The sequence below is a fragment of the Vipera berus genome (assembly GCF_964194415.1).
Source record: "Vipera berus genome assembly, chromosome: 6".
Lineage (NCBI taxonomy): Eukaryota > Metazoa > Chordata > Lepidosauria > Squamata > Viperidae > Vipera > Vipera berus.
The window spans coordinates 44,456,895-44,468,743 of NC_138208.1; the positions used below are offsets into that span (position 1 = coordinate 44,456,895).

Genomic DNA, 11,849 nt, shown 5'->3' on the forward strand with positions numbered 1-11,849 from the left:
AATGCAGGCCGGAGTTCCATTTTTAGCTGCAGAATGAAGCTCCTCCCTCGGCTGCAAAAGAAGTGGGCCAGCGAGGCAAGTGTTGATCCATGGGAGGCCTGGCTGCAATGGTAAGCTCCACCCACACTGCCCTAACTTGATTTTTAGGCATGCACCTCGCCCCAAAACTAGGGCTTATTTTGGGGGTAGGTCGTACTTTCCATAGGAGTAGATTAATTTGAAATCTGTGTATTGCAAATCATTTGGAGTATTTAGCAGGAATTCTAAGTAGAATTGTATCAAATTTACAGAGAAGACAGCATATAGTTAATTACTATAATCTAAACAATTGCCACCGGAGTCCTGTTCACGAAAGCAGTAAGCAGGACTTGCCTCTGAAGACTGATTTTTCTTTTATCTGATATGTAAATCCATACATTGTTGCTTAGGAAATATTTACTATGAGAATCCTTGAAAGAGCCAGATTCACATAACAACCATGTTACTAACTTAACAGCTGCAATGGATGCACTTAACTGTGGCAAGAAAGGGTTGTAAAATGGGGCAAAATTCATTTAATAAATGTTTTGCTTAGTGACAGAAATTTTAAATTCAATTGTGGTTGTAAATCGTGGACTACCTGTAACATGTATTCTAGCCAAATTACTTGAAGATCTTAAACTCTAGTAGACAAGATAAAAACTAGAGAATGGCATTCTTTTTTCTTGGTAGAAATTTCTTTGTGCAATTTTCTTTCTAAATGAAAACCTAAACATACAAAACAAAACTCTTATTAATAACATGCTGCCTGTAAAACAGAATTGCCAAAGAAAACTATAATTGACATAGAATACACCAGTTTAAGAGTCCTGTTAATTCTGTAGTACATAACACTTCAAACACTTTATTTCATTAACTGCAGCTACACAGTCAGGCCAGATGTCTGGTGAAGGAAAAGCTGGTCCCCCAGGAGGCAGTTCACGAGCAACTTTTCCCCCAAGTAACAGAGGGAGGGGCCGTTTTCCAGGTGCCCTTCCTGGAGGAGACAGATTTCCGGGACCAGCTGGACCTGGAGGGCCCCCTCCACCTTTTCCAGGTAAAGTATTTCCTTCTATTGTATATGTTTTGCAGTTTTGTTGTTCTGCAGAGGTAGGAGACTTGAAGCTTTTTATTTTGTTCCTGAAATTTGGGAGTAGTGCAGAAATGTTGTTGTATTGTGCATTAAAGACTTAGACACAGTATAATATAGTTTTGCAATAAATAGGAACAGAAATGTAGAATATTTTCATTTTACATTAACTAATGGTTTCTCTTCTATTAAAATATAGACTTTCCACTTTTTTCATTTGAAAAGGTAGTCCGTTTAGAATAGAATGAAACTCCTTTTAAGGCTGCCTAAGTTGTTAAAAGCTTTCCTAAATTGTTTGTTAAATAAGATGAACAACAACAACATAATTTATTAAATGCATATTTCACCTGATTCCCAGCGAGACTCAGCAGTATGGTATGGTAGTTTTATTTATAAGGTTTCTTCCATATTTTTTCACTTTCATTTTTGTTTACTTTGATGGTATGCTTATTCTGTGTTCTACTGTTGCTACTTCCCTTCTGAGCCTATACTCAAATTGTGAGCTTTTTAAATAAAAGAGATAGAGGAAGAAGACTTCTTTGAATAATTCTTTTATAGAAACAAATAGCAAATTAAATGACATTAATATGATTAGTTATTTTTTTTTAGTTTTTATCCTTCCTTTTGACTAGAAAGGGGAGAATTAGAATCTGACATCTATTTGGATTTTATCTATGAGACGGCATACTGCAAATGTTTGTATGTGTTTGGAAAAACATGGGCAATAGAATATTAATAATTGACATTTTTCCCTCCCTCTTTAGCTGGACAGACTCCTCCACGTCCACCTCTAGGTCCTCCTGGCCCACCAGGCCCACCAGGTCCTCCTCCACCTGGCCAGGTTCTGCCTCCTCCACTAACTGGTCCTCCTAATCGTGGTGACCGTCCCCCTCCTCCAGTTCTGTTTCCAGGACAACCGTTTGGCCAGCCTCCATTGGGTCCACTTCCACCTGGTCCTCCACCTCCAGTTCCAGGCTATGGTCCTCCACCAGGTCCTCCACCCCCACAGCAAGGTCCTCCTCCACCTCCAGGTCCTTTCCCCCCTCGTCCACCTGGTCCTTTAGGACCACCCCTTACACTGGCTCCTCCTCCTCACTTACCTGGGCCACCACCAGGTGCTCCCCCTCCCGCCCCACACGTGAATCCAGCTTTCTTCCCCCCACCAGCCAACAGTGGCATACCTACATCAGACAGTCGTGGTCCACCACCATCAGACCCCTATGGCCGACCTCCACCATATGACAGAGGTGATTATGGGCCACCAGGCAGGTGAGTATGCCTTACATTTATTGCATATTTATTGACTTAAGGGAATTCTAGAGCCCATTCAGATAGTATTGTTACATTTGGACAAGGGATATTCAACATCTGGTGTCATCATTAAAACAGTATTTTCCTATTTTTAACCCCCCCTCTGAGTATTTTATGACTTTGGGATCTCCAGTGTTCTTCTGTTGATTAGAGTTCTAGAATTCTCTGCAGTGGGGAATATCTGTCATTTTGCATTAGAAAGTGATACAAAAACATGTTTCACCAGGGAAACCCTGCTAAAAGAAAATTGAGGCTCATAATTGCAAAAAAGTGTATATAGAGCTCACCCATACTTTAACTGAATAGTCACTGTTTCTCTTTGTCACTATTTGCTTTCCAGGGGTGTTGTGACACCTGCCTACCAAAGCATTGTACCAAACAGTCGATTAAAAATGCTACTTAGGTCTTTTGTCTTCCATTCATTTACGTATTTGTTTGTTTTTGTCCTTTATGTATTGTACATAAGCCTTTTAAAGAATGTATTATGAATATTATTTTAATGAGATATATTACATCTCTCTTGCCTTCGGTAGATTTGCTTTTAACTTTAAATATCCTTCTTTTAATGTGTCTGTTACTCACAAAACAGCTAACTATTAAATGCAGGGAGATTTATACTTGTATAACAGACATGGCTTTTGCTTTCTTCTGTCTCTTATACATAGATACCCATCTGCTCTGGAATGTTAAAATTCATTATTCTGATGGACACAGTTCTCTCAGTGGCATAATAGCCTATAAAACAGTTCAGTATCTACTGTCTTAAGATTTAAATTATAGAGTTGGACTGGTTTGAAGGGACAAAGTTGTTTTGGACCCTGTGTGGATACAAATTGCTCTGCAGTTGCAGAGGGCAAACATGCAGTCCCGAGAAAAGAAGTAGCTGTGTTTATGGAGTTACTGCAAGTACCATATGAGTGCACTTATGTATACAAAAGCACTTTTTCCTTTCAGATTCAAAATACTACAAAGCTGTACTAAATGGACAGAATTTGAAGAGGCCTCTAATAGAACCTCTGTGGATTGTCTGTCTTGGCATGTTTTTCTTTTCAGTATGCTTTACTTATGTTTAGGGATCTTCATTTGCAATACTTACTGCCTAGCTTAACTAGTTATTGTGACAGAGTGAGAGAACATTTTCAGGTGGCAGAAAATATGAGAAAACAGCCATTACAAAATAAAGGATGACAACAGGCATATTGCAGTGTATTTCAGCAGTACCTTTTCAATATTCAGCTTATGAATATCTGTAGTGACTTCACATGACTGCTTCACCACTCCATATTTCAGCTTTTAAATCAACCTATTTATTTGCTAGCTTCATTTGAAAGCATGCTGTAGGCTTATAGTGTTTCTTTATATTTATTTTTGATGGTATTTATTTTATGTGAATGTTATATCACCTCAAAATTTTGTAGGTTGTGATACATACCCTTTTTTGCATGTTGTGAGTATATCAGTGAGGCTTTGTGGGCATAAAGATTTGTTAAATAAGTAGCATAGTTTTTTTTCCTGAAACATTGAGTCCAGTAGTATTAATTTATTTGTGGAATTAACATCTAAAATGTAAGAAAGCTTATTTTTATGAAGTTAAAGCATTATGCATAAATGCTTGAAAGAATATACGAAGAACTCAATAAATTTCTATTTTAATATAAAGAGAATAATTTAATTAGCAAAGGAGGGCTGAGGGTGGTGAAAGCAGGAATAGAACCTCTGCACATAATGACCAATATTTTCATGATGATCTGAACTACAATCCATAACTATATTTAAATTGTCAATTATATATCATAGGCGTTTCACTGGAAATAACATGTCCATAAGAGAACAATTACATATGCCATTGTATTGGAGACAAACGAAAAATAATACTCAAAACGCAGGGAGGTATGAATTTTTAGACATTTCCTCTTATGCTAAATCAGCTGTAGGATCTTGATCCACTTCTTGCTCTTAAGAGGATAGAATTGCTTATTCTGCATTTTCTTTCTACCAGAAGAACTAACATTTGCAAGAAACATTTCTCAAAAGCAATTTAAGCCATATAATTTATAGTGCTGGAAGGAATATGAAGAACATATAGTCTAACATCACACAAAGCATGAACTCCTTTCTAAGTGTCTCAGTGAAATTACATGGTTTTGATTTGTATTTGTTACAAGCTGAGGGAAGGAGAAAACTGGTTAATTACATCTTGGGTGTAGGAGAGTGCCTTTAGAAGGAAAAAAGGTCGCTCTGTTCATATTGTCAGTCTTCAGATCTTGTTTAAGATAGAGATTGACAGATGTCACGAAGTTCAAAAGGGCACTAGCAGAATAAGTTAACATTTTCTATCTCCAATTTTAGGTAATTTAAATAATTAGCCAAGTGTGCAGCCAGCATATTTACCTTGCTTATGTGTACTATATCATTACAGAACATAGAATATTTTTAATTTTTGGCACAATTATTTACTCACTGTTTCTTATAAGAGAATAAGCATATGCATTGAGGCCATACTTTTTGATTGGGGCAACTTTGATTCTGTACCTGAATTATTATACATTGATTGACAGAAGTTTTGTAAGCATCTGAAGCTTTCTGAAGATGGAAAGCACTGCATAAATATATCAGAACTGTTGCTTTTGTGATAGTATACTTTTTTCTCTCTAGCTTGCAGGTTTTGTATTGCAAAGAAAAAGCTTTCTTTTTATGTGTTTTGCTTATAATTCCATATTAAAATTACTGTAATATTGCGCTGCTGGAGGTAAATAAAAATGGAACTTCTGTCTGTTTGCAGAGAAATAGATGCTGCAAGGACACCATTAAGTGAAGCAGAATTTGAAGAAATTATGAATAGAAATAGGGCTATCTCTAGCAGTGCCATTTCAAGAGCTGTATCAGATGCAAGTGCTGGTCAGTATATTTAATTTAGTGACTATTTTGTTCTATAATCTGTATTTACATATAAGCAAGAGATGAACTAGAAAAATAAATATAGGAAATAAAGCTTTCTGGTCAAAGGATATTTATTGCTTATGCTATGCTTATCTAAAAGGACTGGTTCCTCCTGTATGAATTAGGACATTTCTTCTGGAGAGGTAATTTTTGTGGCTTTATTTATTTCCAAGGGCAAGGAAGTGGGGCTTTGTTTCTGAAGTACAAAAAAAGTAGAAGTCTACGCCATACACTTGACTTCTGGCCCCTATATTAGTGTTTCAGCTCTGACTAATATTATTCTTCCAGAAAGCATTTAAAATACAGTATTTTTATTTATTATTTTTGCCTGATTTTAAAGCTTTGTCAGTTGTTGATATCATAAATTCTTTTAATTTTTAAATACAAAATATTTTTTGGATTTTTAAACATTTTGCTTTTATTTAATAAAATGGAACAAAAAGCAATTAAAAGGAAAAAATATAACAATAAAAAATTGTATACTTTTATGAATATACGCGTGGAAATTTTTTTACACAAGTTTCAAGAAAGGATAGGTATACTGGATTTTTGTTGTTCATATATAATCTATATCTGTAACCTGTAAACTATAATTCAGAAATTACAGGTATTATCAGCTGTTCAATCTACTGAAGGATTTGGAAGAGTAGAGTGGTATAGATTCTAATGTTGCTTCAATATTATTAATGTTTGTACGAATGATGGATAAGTAAATCTGTGTATTGTATGTCAAATAGGGGATCTAGGACAACTCACTGTGGCCAACTTGCCATGGGACAACTTGCCGCGGGACAAGAGTTACACTAATATCAAAGAAATGGTGGAATAGAATCATGAAAGGATGCAAAAGGAGGGATAAAATGAAATGTGAATGATAAAAATTAGAATAATTTTTAATTAAATTGAATTATTGAATTGGTCCGTGGAGAGTTAGCTGTGGTGAATTGTCCCACAGCAAACTGGCTGCAGCAAGTTGGCCACTGTGAGTTGGCCAAGAATCGTTGTTCCATTCCAGAAGGGAGAGGGAGAGTGGACTCAAGAGTAGAGTTCCCTAACCTTTCTGGCTTGGTGGCCCGGCAGGAATGGGAGCAGCAGAAAAATGTTCGTGCGTATGCGCAAGTGGGCCATGCGCATCAATGGGGTGAGCACATGTGCAAACGGGCCACTGGCACCCGCATGATTCTGGCAGCAGTGCTAGCATCCCCCAGGCATGTGCAAATGGGGCTGCTAGTGCCTGTGCAGCAGTGCTACCATTAGTGGGTGGGGCTCGCCTGCTATTCTCACGGCCCGGTTGCCAACAGACTGCACTCCAGTACTTGGGCACAAACCATAGGTTGGGGACCCCTGTCATAGAGCACATATAATAGCATGCTTTTTTAAAAAAGATTTTTATATAGAGACTATTCGTGTCGGGAGGAATACTAGAGTGGAATCTTTTCCCCTAGTATTTAATTATATTTTTTAAAGTGGTGTACTTAAATCTTATGACTGAGTCCTACTCATTCATTTTAAATTCTAGTTTATAATCTAAAGTGGTGTAAACCAAGAACAGGTTTATCAGCTTATTGTGTAGTGAGGGGGAAAGTATTTGATCCTCTGCTGATTTTGTACGTTTACCCACTGACAAAGAAATGATCAGTCTATAATTTTAATGGCAGGTTTATTTTAACAGTGAGAGACAGAATAACAACAAAAACATCCAGAAAAATGCATTTCAAAAAAGTTATAAATTGATTTGCATTTTAATGAGTGAAATAAGTATTTGATCCCTTCGCAAAGCATGGCTTAGTACTTGGTGGCAAAGCCCTTGTTGGCAATCACAGAGGTCAGACGTTTTTTGTAGTTGGCCATCAGATTTGCACACCTCTCAGGAGGGATTTTGTCCCACTCCTCTTTGCAGTTCCTCTACAAGTCATTAAGGTTTCAAGGCTGACGTTTGGCAGCTCGAACCTTCAGTTCCCTCCACAGATTTTCTATGGCCACTCCAGGACTGTAATGTGCTTCTTGAGCCACTCCTCTATTGCCTTGGCTGTGTGTTTTGGGTCATTGCCATGCCCGAACACCCACCCATGACCCATTTTCAATGCCTGGCTGAGGGAAGGAAGTTCTCATCCAAGATTTGACGTCCCTTTTATGTGGTGAAGTTGTCCTGTCCCCTTGCAGAAAAACACCCCCTAAGCATAATGTTTGCACCTGTATGTTTAACGATGGAGATGGTGTTCTTGGGGTCATAGGCAGCATTCCTTCTCCTCCAAACACGGAGAGTTGAGCTGATGCCAGAGCTCGATTTGGTCTCATCTGACCACAATACTTTCACCCAGTTGTCCTCTGAATCATTCAGATGTTCATTGGCAAACTTCAGACGGGCCTGTACATGTGCTTTCTTGAGCAGGGGGACCTTGCGGGTGCTGCAGCATTTCAGTCCTTCACCGTGTAGTGTGTTACCAATTGTTTTCTTGGTGACTGTGGTCCTAGCTGCCTTGAGATCATTGACAAGATCCTCCCGTATAGTTGTGAGCTGATTCCTCACCGTTCTCGTGATGATTGAAACTCAACGGGGTGAGATCTTGCATGGAGCCCCAGACCGAGGGAGATTGACAGTTATTTTGTATTTCTTCCATTTGCAAATAATCACACCAACTGTTGTCACCTTCTCACCAAGCTGCTTAGTGATAATCAATAATATAATAGCCCATTCCAGCCTTGTGTAGGTCTACAATCTTGTCCCTGATGTCCTTGGACAGCTCTTTGGTCTTGGCCATGGTGGAGAGTTTGGAATCTGATTGATTGATTGCTTCTGTGGACAGGTGTCTTTTATATAGGTAATACATTGTATAAAAGACACTTGGGAGCCAGAAATTGTGCTGATAGATAGGGGATCAAATACTTCTTTCACTGATTAGAATGCAAATCTATAATTTTTTTGAAATGCGTTTTTCTGGATTTTTTTGTTGTTATTCTGTTTCACTGTTAAAATAAACCTTCCATTAAAATTATAGACTGATCATTTCTTTGTCAGTGGGCAAACGTACAAAATCAGCAGAGGATCAAATACTTTTTCCCTCACTATATATTTGCATGGTTTTAGTTTTGGTACATTTTTGAGAAGGAAAAGAAAATATTTGAACTATAGGTTTTTTATATTAATCAAATACATATCTGTTCACCAAATTTTATTTTCCAGCGGAATATGGAAGTGCTATAGAAACATTGGTGACTGCAATTTCATTAATTAAACAGTCCAAAGTATCTGCAGATGATCGCTGCAAAGTACTTATTAGCTCTCTGCAAGATTGTCTTCATGGGATTGAATCAAAGTCTTACGGTTCTGGGTCAAGGTAAACCTTTTGTTTAAAAATCTTGACTTGATGTTTAGTAGAACAAGAAGAGTTCTGTAATGTATGATTCTTGGATCTTTACACATTCAATTTTTTGGTTAGGAAAATTTGGGTTATTCATTCTCATTCAGTGGAATAGCAATCCTATTTAAGCCACTTTTTATACACAGACACAGACACACACACACACACACGTGGGCACAAACATAATTAAAATTATTATACAAACAAATGGAACTAAAATTATAAAGATTTGGTGATGAAATTTTAGAATAGAAAGTAAAACATTTTTTAAATAGCAGCTAGCTCTGAAGTGAATCCATTAAAAAGAAATACACTGTATTTTCAACATCAATGCTAAGAGTATACACGAGATAGGAAAAATGCTGTTTCCAAATTCAGAACAAACATTGTGTTCTTGAGGTCTACCAAACTGTTTTACTTCAGCCATATTTCAGTATAACCAAAAATATATATACTACTTTGCAGATTGCCTCTTCTCTCCCCTCTCAGCACCCAGCACTTCATGTACCATTGGCCTATCATCCTACCATTTTCCCTACCCTCCTGTCTTTCAGCTGTTACCAATGACTCACTGGCCTGCAAAAATCCTGTTTTGTTCCTATGCATGGAGCAAAATAACCCTGCTTCATTTGTGGATGGACCAAAACATTCAAAGAAGCATGTTTTGGTTCAGGCATGGGCAGTCCAAAACAAGTTCTTTAATGCATCAAGCTTTTGTGCCCAGAACATTTTGCATATTTGTAATTAGTACTACAAAAATCTATTTTGCCTTTTCATCTCCTTAATAACAGTCATTCCTTGCATTACTTAAAAAAATGGGGCTACCAAAACATATTCATCATGAGTAGTTGTACTGGCACTAGTTTTTTTTATTCAAAACTTCAAGAAATTTTAGATTATTACAAGATATGTAAATTGATTTTAGAGAATTAAGGAAGTAATTTCTTTTAGAAGACGTGAACGGTCAAGGGAGAGAGACCATAGTAGATCAAGGGAGAAAAGCCGACGCCATAAATCTCGTAGCAGAGATCGCCATGATGATTATTATCGGGAAAGAAGCCGTGAACGTGAGAGGCATCGTGACCGTGATAGAGACCGTGATAGAGAGCGTGATAGAGAACGAGAATATCGTCATCGTTAAGAGGTGGGCACATTTGTTCCTGGATTATTAATTTACTAATCTTGAAAATGTAATAAATATATATTCTTGAATTATGTAGCAGTATGCTGTACTGAACACACTTCAAATGGGAGATATGGTCAGGTAAGTATGAGAGTGGTATCTCCAACTATTCCTTCCCTTTCCCTCCTCTGCTAATTGCATGCATTTCTTTTTGGAAGTGATATGTAGTTTTTGTTGTCTTATCAATTAATTGCCCAATAGCTAATTCAGATCTTTAGGATTCAGTTGGTCCTGTTATTATATGCCCTGTCCTTAGATATTTGCAGAAAAGGAGAGCAACATGGGTTTTTCTTTAGGATTTGAGGAGCCAGTATTGGAATAGTCTTGATTCTTAAGATTTGTAAAATAGTATTTATAAACTTCTTGTTTAGTAATAGGAAGCCAAAGTTGAAACTAAGAGGTTCAAGAAGCAACAGCTATTACAGTCAATGGCTGCTATGCTTGAAGACTGATCTAGCGCTGCTAGAGGAGACTATCAATGAGCCCTGTGAACTATTGCATTACAGTATCTGGATAGGCTTTAAGAGCTTAACTGCTTGAACACATTGATTTGAACTTGAAGCCTCTTGAAATCACTGGGTTCATTCATAGATTTGAGCATTAGACCTTAACTATAAAAAAAAACTATAGTGGCAGTAAAGTTATAGACATTGTGAAAATTTTAGAACTTATATTCCTGTATCTTTCAAGTTCTGTTTGACTACCCTACCTAAATGTGGATTAAACAACAAATAAATATTGATTAATGCTGTACTTTCTATACATTACAAATTCCAAAAAGCAGATATATTTGTAATATTTATATATTTGTAATATTTATTATTCATAGAACTTTGTATAGAATTTCTGATTTTTCTATTCAATAAGATGTTTCTCTTCATGACAGTAATTAATATAAATTTCTTATTTTTAATAGACTTCTTTATCATCTGTAGAGTAATGAGATTCTAGCTGAATGTATCAGTACAATTTCATGTATGCAGTCATATGGGTTGCTGCTTTGTTTGTTTGTTTTTTTGACAATTTGTTCTCTGGTTCTTTTTCCACCCTTGATGAACCTTGCATGCTTTTTTCCACACCAAGAAAATACATACTTGTTTTCAATATTATTCATAGTTTTGGTTTTTTTTAAGTAGCGTAGGATATAGTCAACAATGTGACATTTAGAATAGCTTTAATATATGGTTTCCAAAGGTTGATGCTGTCTTATGTTTTAGTTCCAATGAATTAAATAATAGTGTGCTACTTTTTTGGGTAGCACTTTCTTTTAATAGCAATAGCAATAACAGTTACATTTATAAACTGCCCCATAGTGCTTTTACAGCATTCTCGGGGTTGTTTACAATGTCAGCATATTGCCTCCAACAATCTGGATCCTCATTTTACTGATCTTGGAAAGATGGAAGGCTGAGTCAACCTTGAGCCCCATAAGGATCGAACTCTAGGCTATAGGCAGAGTTTGCCTGCAGTACTGTATTCTAACCACTGCATTACCAGGACTCTCGTTACTTAAAAGTCACTTTCATTTTTTAAGATTCTAGTTGCAGCGATTTATTTTCTTTTTTTCTTTAAGCCTGAAAATTTATTTGAACATGCTGCCAATGGTCAAAAAGTATTTGAGGTTTCTCATTAGAGAATCATTATGTTCCTTTTTTTTATCTTACAGCAATTAACTTTTCTTGGCTTCCAGATTTTTTTCGGTTATCTAATAAACACTGCTTACTTCTGTAGACATAGCTATGATTAGGTTACACACTAATTAAGTAGAGAATAATGTTCATGAACATGTGTTGTTTCACATTATAACAGGTATTCTTTTGAGTTTCAAAATTTTTTGCACTTCTCACATGGATTTTATGATTTTTTTTCAAGAATAATAACGAGTACACTCAATACACAGTGAAAAATGTATTAGTTTTACTTATTATCAACTCTTAATCTTTTC

At 36.5% G+C, this 11,849-nt stretch overlaps 1 protein-coding gene across 9 annotated transcripts in view; it reads left to right on the top strand.

Moving 5' to 3' along the window:
• CPSF6 (cleavage and polyadenylation specific factor 6) overlaps nucleotides 1–11,849 on the top strand; it is a gene marked incomplete at its 3' end in the record, with an annotated part of 32,127 nt that overhangs the window by 12,068 nt on the left and 8,210 nt on the right. For 2 of the 9 annotated variants that reach the window (XM_081330176.1, XM_081330175.1), the window contains exons 5-10: nucleotides 902–1,075; nucleotides 1,873–2,377; nucleotides 4,217–4,309; nucleotides 5,202–5,317; nucleotides 8,544–8,697; nucleotides 9,673–9,865. In XM_081330176.1, the coding sequence (XP_081186302.1) occupies nucleotides 902–1,075; nucleotides 1,873–2,377; nucleotides 4,217–4,309; nucleotides 5,202–5,317; nucleotides 8,544–8,697; nucleotides 9,673–9,862 (1,232 nt within the window). Of the gene's footprint in view, nucleotides 1–901; nucleotides 1,076–1,872; nucleotides 2,378–2,759; nucleotides 4,310–5,201; nucleotides 5,318–8,543; nucleotides 8,702–9,672; nucleotides 9,866–9,941; nucleotides 11,633–11,849 lie in introns of those variants that run through there. The other 7 variants (XM_081330177.1, XM_081330178.1, XM_081330179.1 and 4 more) reach the window with 7 other exon arrangements.